Source organism: Carassius auratus, unplaced genomic scaffold (genome assembly GCF_003368295.1).
Source record: "Carassius auratus strain Wakin unplaced genomic scaffold, ASM336829v1 scaf_tig00216160, whole genome shotgun sequence".
Taxonomy (NCBI): domain Eukaryota; kingdom Metazoa; phylum Chordata; class Actinopteri; order Cypriniformes; family Cyprinidae; genus Carassius; species Carassius auratus.
In genome coordinates this window covers 219276-239348 of record NW_020528434.1, presented here as the reverse complement: position 1 = coordinate 239348, position 20073 = coordinate 219276, and the positions used below count along the sequence as shown (strand labels likewise).

Sequence of the window (20073 nt, the reverse complement as noted above, 5' to 3'; positions counted from 1 at the left end):
TTTTTTTAAAGAGGGAAAGCTATGCAAATGTTAATACAGCTATGTTAATATAACTGTTAGTGACTGACAATGAATAGGCAACTCAAACCACTAAACAAAAACGGCAATCTCTATAGAATACATCATCCTGTTTATTTGCAAAATTGAAAGGGATATCCGTTCCTTGCCATTTTAAAAATGAAAGTGAGAGGAACAAAACTTTTCAAATAAACAACAAGAACATTTACAGCGCACTTTCCTTTCATGTCACACTTTAATGGTGCACATTAACATTTCTCAGGATCTTTACTTGTTGATATCAAAAACTTTTCTTTCTTTTTTTGCCAGGATCAGTTTATTTTTCCAGTAGGAAAGATTGTCATTCACATTAAATGCATCAAATGTAATAAGAATACATCCTTATTTACAAACAAAAATATAGTATATACATAATCTGTTAAAGTTATACTCACAGCCTTTTATAATGTATTGCTCACATAAGAGTTCTTTTGTATCAAATAAAGTACTGATGAGTTGAGCATTCAACAGTGTCGAAGCATTCATTCAGCATTTTGACTAAAATGCTGAATATACCAACAAAAAAAGTTCTGTTCTGCTATGCAGACAAATCATATATATCAAAATTAGTTTAGTATGTTTTAGGTATGCTTCATTGCAGGAATAAACTGGAAGTACAAAAAGCATGTTCCAGAAAGTCAAGTTCTGGCACGTCCAGTATAATTTCTGTTCTGACACTATCCAGACACATCTCTTCACAATGCACAAAGGTAGCACCTAGGCTGCTCTATGGGACAAGGCACTGCACCAGAATAAAAATTAAAATTAAAAAATTAAAAAGTACAGCCACAAAACTTAAATAGCACATGTAACAACAGGAGAATACTAAGTATTTTACATGTAGCAACTACACCAACATAAATAACATTAGTTCACAGCCAGAGGCTAATTTGCCTAAAACAGTGGTCCCACCACTAAAATGGCAGGTTTACAGATCAAACAACACATATGTTGTACAAAAACATTAATTATAGCAAATACAAGCTTCAGATTTCTGTCTCTGGTATACCTTGCCCCATTGCAGTGGTTCTTAATCCTGCTTTGCACATTCTGCATGTTTCCCTCATTTAAACGCACCTGATTCAGATCATCAGCTCACTGGGTTAGAGCTCCATGAATTTAACTGAGTGTGTCAGATAAGGAAGACATTCAATTTAAAGAGTGGTGGGTGGGTCCCAGGACCAGGATTAAGAACCACTGCCCCGTAGATATCTTTAGTATATGCATTACTGTAAACAAGACTTTTGAAGGAAAAAATGAGAATGAGCCACTTGCAACAATGTGTTCCTCTTCCTTTAAAGTGCCATTATACAACAACTGGACTGCAAGTCATGATTAAATGTATAATCTCTACTTTTTTGAGAATGTGAATGTGTTATAATCAGGAGTTGCTATGAGTCATGACGTTCAAATGTCAATAATGTCACTGCTGACACTGGCTGATTCATCATTTAGCCTGACTTTCAAGTAACTTTGCCCCCCTCTGGTATTTGATTGTGAAATTTCAAGGTCAGGGGTTAGAAACAACCTTGTGTTTTCTGTGCTGGGTATATGTGCAGAGCTTGTGCTTGGGGAATGGTGCAGTGAGACAGGGCAGGACAAAGAGGAAGGCACTTGTGCCTCAGAGACCCAACGAAAGCCCTGATGAGTGGGTGTAGGGGGTGCTGTGACTTGTCGACTAGGCACAGCACTAGGAATGGAGCGATCCAGACCTGCAGAGGACTCTGAGAACAATGTGTGTTCATCACTGCTCAATGACAGTGTGATTTGGGGCTCACTATTCTGTCGCATCCACAGGTGTGGAGATGGAGGAAGTGATGGTGGTCGCAGTGGCTGAAACAAACTTTCACCCCTTAATATATGCTCACGATGAAGTGCCTCATCAATACTGCGGCTGAGGTCAATTGGGGTTGGAGGGCGCAGGTCAAGATCACAGAGTGAGATGGCTGACTCCTTGTCCCTGTCCAAACTGCTACTTAAAGAGCACTGATGTGGCTGAGAAAGTGCCTGCAACCTTAGCAATGAACCTGCAGAGCCCCCTGCAAAGCTTTGCAGATTGCGTAAATTATTGCTTTCATGGAGTGGATCACAATTTCGTATGAGTCTCTTGCTAATGTCTGCCCCTGATAGCTCCTGTCTTGCCCAGTTGTTAGGCAACTCTATGGTCACTGCACCACTATTTGACCCTCCAATCCCATTGCTTTCAGATTTCCTTTGTTGCTTTACCTTGAGGCTCTGCACAAACTTCACCCAGCATGTGTGTCTGCTATTAGAATTTGATGACTGAGATGGTAATGGCAAGCTTTCAGTAGCAGCTCCTTCCTGTCTAGGTGCTCCACATATGTGGCCTTGGTTGGGTCTCCAGAAGACCCAGGAAGACATCAGAAGCAGACAGAAAGCCCAGGCAAGCTCCAACAGTCGCACCCAGAACTGACAGTGCCACCATGCCCAACGGAAGTGCCTCCAGTCTCCTAGTATTCCATAGAGCCACAAGCAGGCATAAATGTGCAAAAGGCAGCACAGTGCCCCAAGGAAAGCACACACCGCCAGTACTCGTGCTAAAACCCGCACCTTTCCTTCTCCCTTTCCCTTATTTACTCCACGAGCTGCAGAGAAGCATGGCACTGCCAAGAAAAGGTAGCCTAAACACAGTACCAGGCCTGCAGTCAGCGTGAGGCTCTGTAGGACAATGGGAACAACAGGAGAAAGTCCAGGGGAAAGTAAGTCTGCAGCAAGTAGGAGAGTACATTGGAAAACAGCTAACACTCCTAATAGAGGGGGGCGCTGAAGTGTTGGTGGAATGCAGGTTACACCTGTTTTTTTTAGTACCAGTATCACTAATGCAGCCTGTGCCAGGATTAACAGTGGTAACGGCTGCGTGTATAAAGCTATTACAACAGGAGGTGGCAGGAGGAGCCGAGTCCCATATGGGTCGAGCAAGAAGTGGCCTGCTCTAACTGCACCTACTACTAGCAAGAAGCTATTGGTGAGTACCAGTTCACCACGGTGAGGGCAGTACAACCTGGAAGCTAATGCTAAACCAAGGGCTGATCCAGCAGTTAGTAGAAGGAAAAGGGCAGCAGAACCAAATACATGTAGTTCCCATGCAAATGAAAGTGTGCGTTTTAAGTCCGCCCACACTAAAAAGGTCCCGTTTGTTGCGTCAGATTTTTCATCATTGTTCCGATCTTGATGTTGAGAGTTTAACTTCAGAGATGGGACTATTCTCTGTGAGACTAACTGGTCCTTCTCTGTTAATCTTTCTTCATTTTCTGAGAAAAAAATATTGCCATGTCCAGTCGGGAGAAGGGACGCAGTCCTTAGAAAAGTTGGTATACCTGTGAAAGGCAAAAGAGGGAGAGGAAATATTTTTGAGGTAACTGTGTAAAATGCATACCATAAACCAAGTACATAGGCTTTTGATAGCTCAAACAATTGTGCAGAGTGCTAGTAATGCCAAGGTCATGTATATCATTCCTAGGAAAAGCAAGAACTGATAAAAATGCATACATGTCTGCCAAATGAATAAATATAAACATAAGTAAATACAAAAATATACAATAATTTTCTGACAATTTTAAATAAAACCATCCAGAACATTAGGGGTGTAATGATAATCAAACCGAACAGAGAAACTGCGATACACAACCCACGATACGATATATAACCAATATGTACACTCTTGATATGTACTGCAGTGCACCCACGGCCCACTTGAGGTTGACCCCACTTGCACCACGGCTCACCTCAAATCTGTCAATGCATGTAGAATATGGTTTGTTGAAAATAATGCTTAAAAATCCCCACATTTCAACACCAATGATCAAAAAATGTGGACAAACAACCCTGAATGTCATATGCACTGTAGTAAAGGTCATGCACTTGATGTCATGTCTTAAGTGAATGTAAACAGTGGAGAAAGACAATGCATGTGTATCAGTATAATCAGAAGTGGGTAGTAACAAATTACATTTACTTCGTTACATTTACTTGAGTAAATTTTTTGGGTAACTAATACTTTTGGAGTATATTTAAAGATCAGTACTTTTACTCATACTTAAGTCAATTTTGGGGGAAAAACTGTACTTTTACTTCATTATTGTGGGCAACATTGCTCTCGTTACTTTATCTTAATGCAATAGACGTTATAAATACTTCAGTTTGTTCCAAATGCACCATCTATTTTTCACTTGGCAATGAGCGATGCCCATTCATGAGTGATTCATTCTTTTCAGTCAATTCTGTTCAAAAGTTTGATCAAACCAGATGGCAAACTAGTGAATTGGAGCTCAAATTAGTTCGAATGATTCATTCAGTTCCCTGTGGGTTGCGCTGAGCCATCTGAAGCGGTTCTCACAGTTGTAACAGAAAGTTTAAGAACATCAAGAGCATTGAAGACGTGGCTTTGGATCTACACTCAAATTAAGGAAAATTTTCAAAGGTTATTGTTTGTTAGTGATGAAGATCTTTATTAGATTAACACCGCGTGTACTGTCTATGATTCAACTGGTATAGACAAGGCTGCTTTCGATTACAGTGCACAATACCACTAAGACATTACCAATTTGTTGTACATGTAACGTATACATTAAATACAATATATAATTTTTTACATTAAATAAGCTGTCACAGAGTATGAAATGAATACCAAAACTGTGTTAGCTCTGTTCCATGAGGAATGCCTTTGCCTAGACACAATTAATATTGATTTTCCACAATATTAACCCAGCCCTGAGTTTCCTGTGTCTCCGCTGGTTCCGCCCAGCTCTGAATCTTCTGTGTCTCCGCTGGTTCCGCCCAGCTCTGAATCTTCTGTGTCTCCGCTGGTTCCGCCCAGCTCTGAATCTTCTGTGTCTCCGCTGGTTCCGCCCAGCTCCGAATCTTCTGTGTGTCTGCTGGTTCTGCCCAGCTCTGAATCTTCTGTGTGTCCGCTGGTTCCGCCCAGCTCTGAATCTTCTGTATCTTCTGTATCTCCTGTATTCCCTCCCGGCCTCCCTCTCCCACCTCCACCAGGACCTGCTGATCCCTCTGCTCCACTTTCGCTGGTTCCGTCCATTCCTGATCCTCCTGTCCTTCCTCCCATCCTTCTCCTCTCTCCTCCTCCTAGACCAGCCAGTTCCTCGTCATCCCTGCTGGTGCCAGTCAGTCCCGCAGCTCACCCTCAGTCCTCGCCATCGGGGCACGATGGTTCACCACTGGACTGCCAGTCTCCAGCTCCGCCTTGGCGCGTTAAGGCCCTGTCCCCGCCTCCAGCGTCCGAGCCCTGGACTCCTCCTCGGCCCTTCGACCCAGCGGCTCCGTCTTGGCTCTTAGCTCCCTCGTCTCCACCGTGGCCTGTCATCCCACCTGCTCCACCGGGCTCCCTCATCCCTCTGGCTCCACCTTGGTAAGTTGTCGACCATCCGCCGCCTCGGGACTCCACTCCTCTGGTTCCACCTCGTCACTCCATCCCTCCGGCTCTGTCAGGCTCCTCCTTCCCTCCGGTTCCACCTCCATCCTTGGTCGCTCCGGCTCCACAGCGGTCTGCCAGGACCCCGCCTCCGCCTTGGTCGTCGAGCCTTCTGCTCCACCTAGGCCCTCTGGATCCTCGACGTCACCCTGGCTCTGCGGCTGTGCTGCTCCTCACCCACCGGTGCAGTCTCCGCCTGTCGGCCCCCTGGTGTCGTCGACCCCTCCTTCACCATGGCTCCTCCCGCCGTCGACTCCACCTTGGATCTCTGTCCTGGCTGGTCTCTGGTGGACCATCTGGCTCCTCCTGCTCCTGTCTCCTCCCTCCGTCGTCTCCTCCCTGGCTCCTTCCTCCGTGGTCCCTGTCTGCTGGCCCCCTCCTGGGAGTCTGTCCTCCACCGGAACCTCCTCCCAAGTTCCCACCCACGCCTCCCTTGGTTGTTTCTACGGTGCGAGGACGCACCTACCGGGAGGGGGGAGTACTGTCACATACCTGGACTCATTTAGTGTGTTTTTGCCCCTGTGACCCAGTTTCTGTCTTCCGTGTTTGGTTTGATTAGTTCCCAGGTGTGTCTATTCTATTCCTCATGTGTTCCATGTCCCTGTTAATTTAGTGATCCCATCCACCTGTGTTTCCCCATTATCCTTTGTACATAAGCCTTGTCCTTTCAGTTCTGTTTTGTCGGGACTAACTCACTCACATGCTACTTACGTGTGTCTTCCTCTGTGATCCATGTTTGGATAACGCCTATGTTGGAAAATAAAACCTTATTTCGTTTATCCTCGGCTCCGTGTTCCTTCCGGCAGCGTAAACCGTGACAGAAACAGCGTGAAAGCAGTGATTTTGCAATACATATTTTCCATGGTCATATCTTTTAATTTATCTGCAACGCTGCTTTTATTTTGTGTGTCAATCTAGTTTGAGCTTGCGATACCATTTTTCCTTTGGGTTTCACTTTTCTGCGCGTCTCTCTTGTGGCACTGTTTTGATGTGGGGGCGGAGTCAATGGACAGGGGCAACATGCCTCCCTGGAAGTGACGTCATCGGCCTGAGATGCAGCTCACTGATCCAGGTCCTGTCATAGTGAGCAGGGACTTTCGAGTGGATCTTTCTTTTTATTCAATAGCATTAAAACATTCATGTTTTCGTTTTATTTACTTTATTAACAAATGTATATGTGTATTAGCAGCGTTGGTTCAAGTTAAAGAAGTTGTTACCATGAACATCTGCTGTTTATTTCTCTCGATGTGCACACTTTTATAGCATTAAAATGTGTATTGTTTCATTTGGTTAACTGCAAGTTTTTGTTTAAAATCTTTTAACATGTGGGAGGACGCCAGCGCACAGAAGCATTCTTTGTTCACATTTGCAAAAAGCAAATTTATTTTTTTATTGCATATACTGTATATACAGCGTTAAATTGACTCCATATTGTGCTACCCTGTTTTGTGTCGTACTTTTGTGTGTGTGTGTGTATATTTTGTAATGAATGTCCACTGCAGGTAAGTTGAATGAGAACTTGTGCAGTTTACTTTAATAAATCAAAACAGCAGCAGAAACAATGAACAAGACTTGGCTAGACAAAAACAAGAACAAACTCACCAAAAATTGGACTACACAAGCAAAGCTAGACAAAAGACAAAGGAAACATGATGGCTATTTATAAAAAGTCAACTCTAACCAGGGGGAGAAGTTAATAAATCACTATGACAACTAACATGGTGCTTTTCCACTGAACGGTACAGCTCGGTTTGCATTTCCACTGCAGTTTGCAGTCTGTCACGTCACTTTAGAGTGGGCAGAATTATAGACATGTTCTTATAGTTATGCTGCCTCTACTGTTGTGACATTATTATAAGTGAAAGTGAAAGTGAAGTGACATTCAGCCAAGTATGGTGACCCATACTCAGAATTTGTGCTCTGCATTTAACCCATCCGAAATGCACACACACAGAGCAGTGAACACACACACACACACACTGTGAGCACACACCCGGAGCAGTGGGCAGCCATTTATGCTGCGGCGCCCGGGGAGCAGTTGGGGGTTCGATGCCTTGCTCAAGGGCACCTAAGTCGTGGTATTGAAGGTGGAGAGAGAACTGTACATGCACTCCCCCCACCCACAATTCCGTCCGGCCCGAGACTAGAACTCACAACCCTTCGATTGGGAGTCCAACCCTCTAACCATTAGGCCACGACTTCCCCTAAACGCATTCAATCCTCGATGGTGGATAATAGCATGTGATAACTAACTATTAATAAGCAGCAAATTAGGAGGTTATTGAGGCATTGGTTGTAATTAATTATTAGATAATAGTGAGAATTGGTCAACTAAAGTATGACCTTTTTTATTATTATTTCAGAAAAATCATACCTTCAGTGTTCTTTATATCGGTCACTTTTCCTTTAGTTCCTGGCTCCTTTGTATTGTCATTGGGTGTTTTTGCTGATTTTGTTGACTTTGAATTGCTTTTTGATTGTGAATAGTTGGAAGTGATGAAGTCCACTCCTGGTAATGGTGCCTCTAGTTGTAGATTTGTTGTACTTGTGCTAAGAGAGGTGGTTTCAATATGTGATTGTAAAGTGGTAAACTGTCTTTTTGGTTGAATTTTAGCTGGTGTCCCCAACCTACCTGCTAAACAAAGAGAATTTTGAGGAATTGTACAGTAAATCAGAAAAAATCAAAATCAAAGCTTAACTTAGGGATGTAACGAATGATCCAATCCTATTCGATACTGAAAATTCTGAGTATCTGCCGATACCGGTCCAATCTGATATCAGCACAGTTGTTGTTGTTTTTTTTTTATTTTTAAATCAATGCAGAATTTATATACTTCTCTTAGTTGACCTGAACATCACTATTTTGTGTTAATCACAATCTACAACATATACACAAATAGAAAAAATATATAATCATAATCTATTACAAAAATGCTATTATAAACTAGGTTAGTGGATAATTCAGCAGCAAAAGACACTCTAAATTCTAGAAAAATCACGGATAAATATTTTATTACAAATAAAAGTGAATAAGTCTAAAAACCGGTAAAATGTTACACATTGCTATTTGCATTGTTTTAAAATGGTATTATTTACATAATTATTTATGTTAGTATTTACATTTATATATAAATCTAAAAGACGTTTCTTTTAAATGTATAGCACAGTAGTAAAAACAGCAAGATGTGATAGATAGGACAGTACAAGAAACACTATTAATAATCTTCGACAGTGCAGAAAAGTATATAATACTAAAGGCACCAATACAGAGCGGCACAGAGTGCTTATACGCATCCTGTGCTCAGAATGAAATAACAAGGAGTCACAGTGCACAGGTTGCACAGCCCTCCGAATCCACATAGAAAAGTTAGTACAACACATAAGCTGCTCTGCTCGTGTTCATCTTCAGTTCTCTCTTCACAGCAGTTCAGTCAGTGTACTGTTTGAGTAAATTAATTATTCCGGGATATTGATTAATTTCAACTCTTTCTTTTTGGAGAGAGTGTCAGCCACGTTAAAAAAGGAAAAAACTTAAGTAATTTGTGGATTAATGCTTACTGGAGATGCGAACTAGTTCAAACGATTCAGTCCGATTTGGTGAACTGGTTCAACCTGTTCACTACGAAGATCCAGTTAAATCACATGATTCATTCACGAACCAGACATCACTTGTACAAAGGGAAGAGATATTAATACGTAGTGTATTCAATCTGTGTGTTAGTTTAATGAGCCTTTTCTTTGAAGTTTTACACCTCAGTTACTGTGTGCTCTTGAAGAAAGTTTCATTGTTTTGACTGTAACCGAATGCGACATGCAGTTTGTTTGCTAAATGGAGGATGACAGACACACGGAAAGAAGAATTTATGTGAACTTGAATTTAGTGTGTACCTCATACTGAACTGTAGAACAACTTCAGAACACTTGAAATATGTTCTCGAAAATGTTTTGGTGCTTTATAATGTTTTTGTGCCTTTCGTGGGACTCAACAACAACACAGAATAGTATACGCACAGTATCGGATTTGGATCGCTCTCATTTGTCCGATACCTGATCCTCAGAAAATGCCAGTATCTGAGCCGATACCGATCCCGAGTATCAGATCGATGCATCCCTATTTATCATAATAAAAACCATAGTAAAATAATATAGTGAACTATTTTGCTATGATTTTTGCTATAGATACAAGTGATTTAGTAAAAGAGTATAATCTCAGAGATGCCATTTTTATTTCAGTTTTGTTAATGAATACAAAATTACTGCATCTGTACTTTACCTATTTCCAGTCGAGTCCTGTTGGCATCCAATTGGCTCATCCTACCTGTAGTGTATACAGGGTTTTCATTAGGTGGTGAAGTTGCAGAAGGGCTGGCCTGGAGTGAAGAGTTGATTGATGAATGTATTTGTACTGTGGCCAAACTAGCCAGCACACTTTGAGCAGTCTGAACTTGCAGTCTGTACTGTGTATGCTCTTTATCAAGAGGTGTTATAGCCTCTGTTGATGACCGAGACCAATGGCCAGTTTCTCTGGGTATTAACATATCACCCGGTCCAACTGTTGACAAGTCTTTCTCTTCGAATTCTGTCTTATCAGCAGTCTCCTTTTCATTTCTAGCATTGGTTTGTGGTAGTATGACATTCTGGGTAGGATCTCTCTTTGTTCTGTTTTTGGTTGATAATAAAAATATACCTCTTGACCCAGTTATGTTTGTATGCAACCTTTTTGCTGATAATGTGTCCTCAGTATTTCTGCTGTCAGTCCATTCATTTGAATCTCCACTTGATTTAATGACACTTTTCTTATAGAAGCCATGAAGAATAGGTCTCACAGTTTCTAATTTAGTATTGGCTTCCAATCTAAGATCAGTTTTTCTGACTAGCACATCAGTCTGAGAAAACAAGCTGTGATTTGAATGAGTGGTCAGAGGAGAAAGAGAGTTCCCATGGACATGATTTGTGATTGGCTTAATTAGAGGCATTAGAAGAAAGAGTTGCACGAGATAGACCATAGTGACAGTCTTCCCTAAAGTGAAACTCCCTATGGCTGTGGCTGCTTGTTGAAATCATATGCTCACCCGTTTCTTCTCATTTTTTCTCCTGCAGACAGAAACAATTACATTCAATTAAAATTAAATTTACAAACACTACATATGAGAGATAAATGTTCATTTAATTTTACTCATCCAATACAGGCATATATATTTTGCACCTGAGCTTTTTTATTTTTGGTATTTGCGGTTGCATTGCATTTTATCAGTTATTTGTTGTACTTTTTCAATTGTTGTTACAGTGTACAGCATACTATAATACCAGTCATTTATCTGGAGAGTTACAAGTGATCCACATGATCAAATAAAATAAAAAAATCAGGTAAAAAAAAAAACCTGTGCATTTAAAGATGACTTAACAGACAAGTATGCATTTATTTACCCCATTTGAATCACCAAATTGATCTGAAACCATTGGTGATTGTTTAAAGGGATAGTTCACCCAAAAAAGAGGCAGAGACCTGTGCCATGATGTGTAGTTTTTTGCTATATCTTGATCAGACTTATAGTTTTTGTATAAATATATACCAAAAATCAAAAACTTCCCATAGACGTACATTGTCTGAGCAAAAATGCCCCCTCTAGAAAACAATTGCATTCCACTAGACACTACAGGATAAGAAATCTTTAGACTTCCTCACTTTCATATTCATTTGTTAAATTTACAAATAAATGTCAGTGTTTTTCTTGTATTGCTAAGCTAAATCGACATATCTGATCGTTACCAGTTCAGGTCTTCACAATAATGACTGTCTGATGTCCAGAGGCCAGTGTGAAAGACGACCGAGACTGATGACTAGCCTAATCTGAGACTGCTCCGATCTGCCACTGCTGCATCCTCAAGAAAGATTATGCTTTGCACATTTTAAAGCCTTGCCAGTTAAAATAGTCAAGCAATTTTAGAATACTCAAGTGAAAGAACACATAAAGGAGCTAAATTCAATGCTTGTTAGCTGTTTTCTAAGACACAGAGAGATAACAATGCGAGAACCCACCGCTGAATCCTCTCGAAACATTATAATTTGCATTAAGCTTTGCAAATATATCAACAAAAAACAGTTGTTTATGTCTCAAGTGAACACTAACTTTGAGAAATAAATCAGATGTGGATCATTATATTGGATTGATGCATTAAAGCATCAATATAAATATTAAAATATATATATATATATACATATACATATATATATATATATATATATATATATATATATATATATATATATATATATACACACACACACAGTGTTGGGCAAGCTACTTGGAAAATGTAGTGAGCTAAGCTACCAGTTACTCTACAGTAAATGAAGCTTCACTACACTGAAGCTACACCCCTGGGAAATGTAGCAAGCTAAGCTACATCAACAGTAGCTTGCTACATCCAAGTTACTTTTAAAATTACATTTTTATGTTGAACACGTTTTATTACAAGTCAATTCTATCTCAGTGCTTAAAACTGTCAGTCAAACAGATAGGCAGGTGTAATTGTTTAGTTTAATAGTTTTTTGTGTTCCTTATCAATTTGGCAACAAAAACAATCAAAATACATGTAATTAATAATGTGCGCACAAGTAAGTGTATGCACCTGTTGCATGGGCATGCTTAATATACTGTAGGACTTTGCAGAACAAAATGCAAGACCTCCAAACAGTACAAAAAAAATTGCCAGGCTGGCCCTAATGAAACAAAAATATATTGCAGTATATTAGAAAATTTCATGTAATATATTAGGCATATATTCTTATATATATTTATTTTTTCCAATATATTGCAATATATTGAAAGCGGCAATCATTTGTATATTTTGCAATATATTATATAATAAATGTTTCATCAATATATTATTAAATGTATTCAAATATATAAAATATTAGAAATAAAAAGGAAAATAATATATTACAATATATCACAATATATTTTAAGAAATATATTTGTAAATATATTTTCCTTTCGTAAGGGGGACCCTGATCATTTTTAAAAGCAGCATCTGAAAACATATTTTCTCTGTTATCTCGGTCAGTGTTTTTGCGTGACTGGCCAATGAGTGGTACCATCCGGTGCAGAAGGTGGCGGTAATGCATCATAAAAATGGTTGGTTGCTATCCACCGTAAACACGAACAAGATGAAGTAGCGCCGTCGCGTCACTACCAAGGGGCAAGGAAATCGACCGGAAGTTGAAGTCGGGTGGGGGCTGCCATCTTTTAGCAGAACTTCACTTGCGTTAGCATTCCCATTGACTCCCATTAATTTTGGCGTCACTTTGACAGCGAATAACTTTACATCTGAGGCGTTTAAAGACTCTGTTTGTCCATTATTTATTTCTAAAGATACACGACAATGTATAAAGGGCTCCATTACCTTCTATGTTACATTATGGCCCTGTAGAAACAGTTTTTGTAAAAATAGGCTAACGATTGCGTCATAACCACTCGGCTCTCTGTCGCATTACCGTACAGACAGGAGGAGAAGCTCGCAGGCAATTAACTTAATATGGCGTACTGGCATTACATTTTAAAATACTATACAAAATAATTAATCAGAATACTTACTCCTGCTCACTCACGACAAAGAACTCCCCGCTCAAGCTCGCCGTCTCTGCAAGATTAACGATGGCAGTTTGCACGCACAGCCACTTAGAAGATTTACATCTGTCAGACAGGTTGCTGACGTCGTCAAGCTTCGTTTGAGTCTGCGCGTCAGAAACGGAAGTGCTAAAAAACGCTAAAACTGGGCTTCATTTGTCTCAATTGAGTTCCAATGGGGTCGCTGTGTCCATTTCTTTTACTGTCTATGGTCACTACTGATCCAGGATCAGCGATCTTAGCAGTTGTATTTCCCGATTTGAGTTTGAGCTTCAGAAATGTTTGCGAAAATGTAGCTTGTGTGGAAGCTACCGCACTACTTGGTAAAAAAAAAGAGCTAAGCTACTGAGAAATGTAGTTAAACTAGTAGCTTCGTAGCTTGTAGCGACGCTACTGCCCAACACTGTATATATATATATAAATATATATATATATATATATATATATATATATATATATATATATATATATATATATATATATATATATTTTTTTTTTTTTTTTTTTTTTTTTTTTTTTTTTTTTTTTGTGAGCATATAATATAGAATAAATGCTTCTGAATGGTGCAATTACTTAGTTTGTCCTTAGTTTGTTAAGTCAATGTAGTGTAGAAATGTGCGAATGAGCTCAAACTTAATCCGAGTCCGCTGATTCAAATTATCAACCTGCCACACACTGCACTTATAATTGTCACATTACAAGAGATCCATCCTTGTGCATTACATGGATCATGTAACAGTATGCATTTTCAATATTTGTCATATATCTGTCACCGTCTTCTGTCTTTCTGTCACTGTCTTCTGTGAGTGTTGTTTGGTGCCATGTGCTTTGTCCTGTCTCTTTTCTTACCCCGCCTATCTTGTTACCTCATCATTGTTTTAGTTGCTTCACCTGTGTTTCTCCCATGCTCCCGGACTCATTTACCTTCACACCTGTCTCTCTATCACACACAGCTGTTGCTCATTGTCATGGACTATATATTCTCGTCTCACACACCACTCTGTCTGGCTGTATTAGTTGTCATTTGTATGTTCTGGTTATTCGTGTGTGCACACTTCGGCTTATTTCCCTGTGATTCATTTCTGTTTTGTTTTTGCCGTGTTGGCCTTTTGGTTTTGTTCTAATTAAAAGATTCTTCCCTGCATTTGGACCCAGACCCTGGAGGTTTCTCGATGTCCACCAGGGAGATCGGGTGTCCGCTCACAATTCCCCCGAGGCGGCGGCATCAGCTCAGAGAGCTCCCGAGACGGCGGCGTCCGCTCATGACCCTTCCGAGACGGTGGCGTTTATTGTTAAATTGTTAAATACCCTGCCTCCACTACATAGGCCTATGTTTGTCACAACATTATAAGTGTTTGATCACCACATTTGAGTTATCATTGCAAAAAAAAAAGTGTGTATATATATTCTGTTTATGTAGGCTACATTTTGTATTCTATATACAGTACCAGTCAAAAGTTTGGACACACAAATGGGAAGCCTACACATAAAGAATATCAGCCAATAAATTGGTTTCTGTCTTTTTTTACTCCCTAATATAGGTATCGGCATCTTCCCCCGAAAAACCCATATCGCTCTGGCTCTAGTTTAATCTGATAGTCTAGAATGTATTAAATTTGTTAAAAAAGGGCATATATATATTATTTTATCAAGCTGAATACCAATGGAAGTACTTTTAAGGGTTTCATTTTGTCTGTCATTTTTAACTGTTGTAACATGTTATAACATGTTTTATAATCAAGAGCAACAGACCAAAAAAGATGAAGAGATAAGGAGTGAAAAAAAGTTTTATAACTAAAGAGAGTGCAGTACATTTACCCACCCCTGCTGTTCCTGGAACAATGAGATTTGATCTTTTCCTTCAGGCAGTTTCAGGCACATTTTAACATGCACAGTTAGTGTGTTATCAGGAAATGAATTTTTCCTTGAAAAAGTATGTGTGAGAGAGAGAAAGTTAAAACAGGATTTTTTTCTTTTACCATTTACAAATTGCTTATGGCCCCTTGTTGATCAGTTTAGACAGGAATTTCAATAATACTATTTCCCACACAGGAGAGATGTGTTATTACTTGTACAGTTAATGGTTTTCCTCTCACATGACAAAACCAGCTGAAACATTTATGCAAAACACCAAAAAGCTTGTTTATCCACATTGTACAGTACGTAGGCTTTTTACACAAGGAGGATATACAAGCTTTTTGGTGTTACAGAGAAACAATAAGCCTACATACAACCATTGGAAAAATGTGAATATTCTGTCACCATGGACCAGCTTGGGATGCTGGTGCTATTATGTTGGTCCACAGCATGGGACGCTGGCATACTAGATGACCAGCATATGTCGTCCTTTGGATTCTGGTATAATCCCAGCAAGACCACAACAAACAGTGTGTACAAAAGTTGTTGAAGTCTGTTTGAAGTTGTGGAAGTCTATTAACTGTTCAGGTAAAATGGGCATTTGACTTTGGTTAAATCAGCTGCTGTTGAAAGTGCATGTTGTCATTACTGTCTACAACATGATGCTCATGACTGCAGATATACACTTTTCTCTATGTGCTTTATTCTTCTTAGTTTACAACATGGGTGTCAAACTCAATTACTGAAGGACCTGAGCCCTGCAGAGTTTTGTTCCAACCCTGCTCCAACTCTCATACCATGTAGTTTTCAAATAAGCCTGAAGGACTTGATTAGTTGGATCAGGTGGGTTTAATTAGGGTTGAATCTAAACTCTAGCTGTGTCCAAATTCCGGGTCTACATCCTTCGGAGGACGCATTTGAAGGATGTTACGTCACAGCGTCGCGACGAAGGCTGTCCAAATTCGTAGGATCCTTCAAATGCGGCCCACAAATGCGTCCTCCTTTTCCCCGAATTGGAAGGATGGGTGTGGTGGATCCTTTCGCGTCCTACCTATCCCATAATTCTTTTCGGCAGGACGAAGCGAGCGGTAGGGGAGTGGGGGAGGAGTATTATTTTCAATGTTTTTTAAAAACTGGCTTTTCAAAAATATATATTTTCAGTGGTTTTCTAGTTAGGCATTTTGTTTTAGCGTTAAGCATTTTATTTTATTTTTTACATTTGTACGTGTATGTGTAAAAAAAAACTAAGTTTACTTTCGTAAACTAGCTTCTTCCTTACTGCCTGTGTGAATATCCCCTTACACACAGCTTATTTGTTAGTGATTGAAGCTGTTTTTAACGCTTCTAAGGACGAAAGAGCAGACAGAAGTGTTTATAAAGCTCCGGGGGGAGAACGATGAGCTCTTCACCCGCGTCTTGCTTGGCGTTGTCACGGTTGCTAGGCGACAGGATATGAGCAACGGTTAAGGGAGGGAACTGAAAGAAGGGTAGGCTGACCAAATTCACAAACACCGACTTCCGTTTTTTGCGGCCGTCGGAGGACCCATCCTCCTTCAACCGGGTAGGAAGGATCCTAAGGAGGATGCAGACCCTGAATTTGGACACAGCTTCTGTAAGTCTCCGGCCCTCCAGGAATTGAGTTTAACACACCTGGTTTACAACTTTTTTCACTACTCTCCCATCTGGGTGACATTATAGTAGTCACCCATGTTGCACCAGCAGACTCAGGAACAGTTTATTTCCCTCAGCTGTTTTGATTTTAAAATGCATAGCCTAACCTTTGCTACGATTATGCCTGTTATTTACACTACACCGGCATTTTCAGGAGACTTTCAAAAATGCTGCAGACCTCGTTTTAGTTTGAAAACTCTTGGGTTGCATTTCAGTGTAAACTGCTATCCTTGATGAACGTGAGAACAATAACATCACGCTCGATTGTTGTACCTGCTTGAATGGTAAAGTTACATGCGTTTTCAGTTGTGTAGTGTGGACAGAAAGCATTTCTGAAACGCAGTGAAAATGCAAGTGTAGTTGAGGATTGTTTTCATTTTAAAAACGCTTTTATAAAACAAAAATGCACTAGTGTAAACAGGTCCTTGGACACTGTACAATACATCCTAGATGGACCACCAAAAAAGGCTCTGTACAATATCCTGCCTTCTACTCATACTAACAATGTTTCTTATCATGCCTCCTTATATTTTGCACATTCCTTTGCACATTTCTACCTCCTAATGCTATTTATACCCTTATGGTGACTGGCCATACAGAAATATACACTACTAATATACCTCACTCTATATAATGCACCTTCTGTGTTATACTTGTTCAATTGCACCTTGTATTATATTTACAGTTACTTGCATTGAGCTGGTCTCTGTTTCTCTGCCTCATTACTTGCACTCTTTACAATAATGTATATATACATATGTACAGTGTTGGGAAGGTTACTTTGAAAGTGTAATAGGTTACAAATTACAAGCCACCAAATCACTAAAAACGTGTTTCATTTGGCATGATTGCATCAAGAAAGTTTAAAGTTGAAAGAGAGTCTATTACTGCAGCTGGCCTCCCTCTTTCCCTCTTATGCAAGATTTGAAGATTCCATACCGTCAGACATTTCCATCATTTCTGTAAATGTTTCCAGGCACAGACAGAGGCCCATTTGTATGCAGTAAGATCAGAGTGGTTTAACCATTTAACTGTGTGTATGTGCATGACTGAAGTTAGAAATAACTAAAAGTATTAAAGAATTCCCACCAGTTTAGAGACATGTATATGGATTTGATTGCTTGTTTGAATTTGCTACATATACAGCAGCAGTTCTACTTAAATAATCCAAACTCCAAGGAATGTCTAATTCATAATTGCTGACCAGCCATAAGATATCTTATGCAATGCAGATATAACTGCACAGATACACAAATTTGCTGCACCTGACTCAAAATATACTTCTGCTGCTTTTATTTTCTCTAATTGTGTTGGATATGGCTAAGCAGAATGAAGTAGAAATGTGTAAACCAGTAGATATGTTGTTTCTACAGAAGTACATATATTGGCACAGAAACACGTAATAATAGGAACATACAAAGTGTCTCTAATAAACCAAGATTAATAAAGGATGAGCAGCATGTTGCAGCTTGAGGCTTAAATAAAATTTGTGGTCACAGGTGAGTGTATGGCTTTAAACGTGACTCATACCATCAGAATTTGACTCACTTGATCCACCAAAACAAAACTATTTTCTCACAGGATTAGCTAGCCTGTGACGTCATTGTGAAGTCTATGCAGGCTCACGTGACATAAGGCCAGTGGATCCTACACTGTCTCTCATCTCTCATTATAACTTCTTCTCTGGTCAAACATCTGGTTAAATTCATTGTTACTATCTTCTTCATAAAAACAAATGTGAGCAAAAGCCTAAATTAAATCTATTCATTATATAAAGGCATTGTGTATTTTCGGAAGACTTGAATTAAACTGCTTGTATCACATTGAGATTTGGGTGAATAGACTTTCAATAGCAAAAAAATGTGAAAAAAAAAAAATGTGTTCCTTGGATGAGTGAAAGTCTTACAGTTTGGGAATGACATAAGGGTCAGTAAATTATGACAGAATCTTCGTTTTGGGGTAAATTAATCATTTAAACTGTGTACCTAAGTGATTGAATGTTTTTATTTGTTTGTCTTATTTCATAACAAACTCTTTTTTTGTATTATTATTATTTTCATAAAATAACATCCAGAAATAAAATATAACGAACTGAAAATGCATTTAATATCCCCTTAAAAAAATTCTTGTGATTGGTCATTTTGAAAGTGAAGAAAAGTGTGCTGTTGTTTCACCTTTTTCTACGTGATCTTACTACCGTTAAAATGACTTTCATTTGTGTAACTTAAAAACGGATAAATTAGATGCACCACATAAAGCACATATCAAGTTACCAGACGAAATATTATAGTGTAGACCCGTGAGTGTCTTAAGGCAGATGATAGGCATCTACAGAACGGAGTATGTCCCTTTATCATGGAAAAATCCATCTGCTTTCCAGAAATGCGCTATAGCCGTGCTGCAGTCGCTTCCCATTTTTTTTCTGTATGAGTAGCTAATTCCTTTAACGCTTTCCTCAGTGCAACAAAAAACAGCAACATATAGTTCTAAACAGGCATTTGCATCTGAACATTGCGCTTCATGAAAGACGTCAAGTCGAAAGAGTTTACTGCGCAGCTGTCACTGTCATGAACCATCTTCATTTACGCATTTTCATTAATATTTAACAATGCGTTCTCAGAGAGGATTGAATAAAACATTCTTACCTGTGAGATTGTCGTGTGTTGCAGTTCAGTCGTTGGCGTAGTTCATTCATTTGTCATTTGTATTCCTTTCAGAAATTCTGTCCGTGGATACGTTGCGAAAGAGAATACAGCACCTATGCTCGTTCGTTCTTGAAAGCGAAAGAGAGAGCAAGAGAGCGAGAGAGAGAGAGAGAGAAAGACAGACTTACCTTGCGACACATACCTATTCTATACCTATACTTGTAGTCTACCTAAGTATAAGAAATTAGTGCATTCTGGATTTTTATTTGTAATCAAAATTATTCAACCCCCTTGACCTGCAATACATTCTGCAGCTGTGAACAAACTATGAAAAAAAAATCATTCAACTTTTATAGAAAGTTATTAATAAACATTTTAGTGATTCTGAGGACATACAGTTGATTAAACAAAAAATTATAATAAAGAGAAAAAATCTGAAAATGTATTGACATTTTCAATTTTAATATGTTGATGCATTTTATTATTATTATTATTATTATTATTATTATTATTATTATGGGTCTGCTTAGAGTTGTAAACTGTTAAAGTCTCTAGGGGGCAGACGTGTCAAATAATTTAGTAATTTTACTTGATTACTGTACTTAAGTATTATTTTGGGGGATTTGTACTTTACTCAACTACAATTTAAACTGACTACTTGTACTTTTACTTTATTACATTTCTGAAGAAAAAACATTCCTTTTTAGTCCTTACAATTTTATTTCATCTTGAAAAGTACATTATGTTTTTATTGTAACTTATGCAC

The 20073-nt window shown here is 39.1% G+C and overlaps 1 protein-coding gene across 3 annotated transcripts; it reads right to left on the bottom strand.

The window, feature by feature from the left end:
* Positions 1-8: 8 nt before the first annotated feature.
* Positions 9-19467, bottom strand: LOC113097239 (proline-rich transmembrane protein 3-like). Of its 3 annotated transcripts, XM_026262454.1 has the most exons (5): positions 19308-19467; positions 14957-15058; positions 9780-10600; positions 7881-8141; positions 9-3395 (listed from the first exon to the last, which is right to left on the bottom strand). In XM_026262454.1, the coding sequence occupies exons 3-5, from the start codon at positions 10510-10512 to the stop codon at positions 1465-1467; spliced, it is 2925 nt and encodes a 974-aa protein (XP_026118239.1). In that variant the 5' UTR covers positions 10513-10600; positions 14957-15058; positions 19308-19467; the 3' UTR covers positions 9-1464. The 3 variants fall into 3 exon arrangements, with proteins under 3 accessions (XP_026118239.1, XP_026118238.1, XP_026118240.1); XM_026262453.1 differs by lacking the exon at positions 14957-15058; XM_026262455.1 differs by lacking the exon at positions 14957-15058 and having other exon boundaries at positions 7881-8138.
* Between the last annotated feature and the right edge of the window lie 606 nt (positions 19468-20073).

Coding starts and splice junctions, on each gene's coding strand:
- LOC113097239 (XM_026262454.1), bottom strand. CDS start 10,512: ATGGTCTATCTCGTGCAACTCTTTCTTCTAATGCCTCTAATTAAGCCA. Junction 8,142..9,779: donor CAGGACTCGACTGGAAATAG/GTAAAGTACAGA, acceptor CTCTTTGTTTAG/CAGGTAGGTTGGGGACACCA. Junction 3,396..7,880: donor CGATATAAAGAACACTGAAG/GTATGATTTTTC, acceptor TGCCTTTCACAG/GTATACCAACTTTTCTAAGG.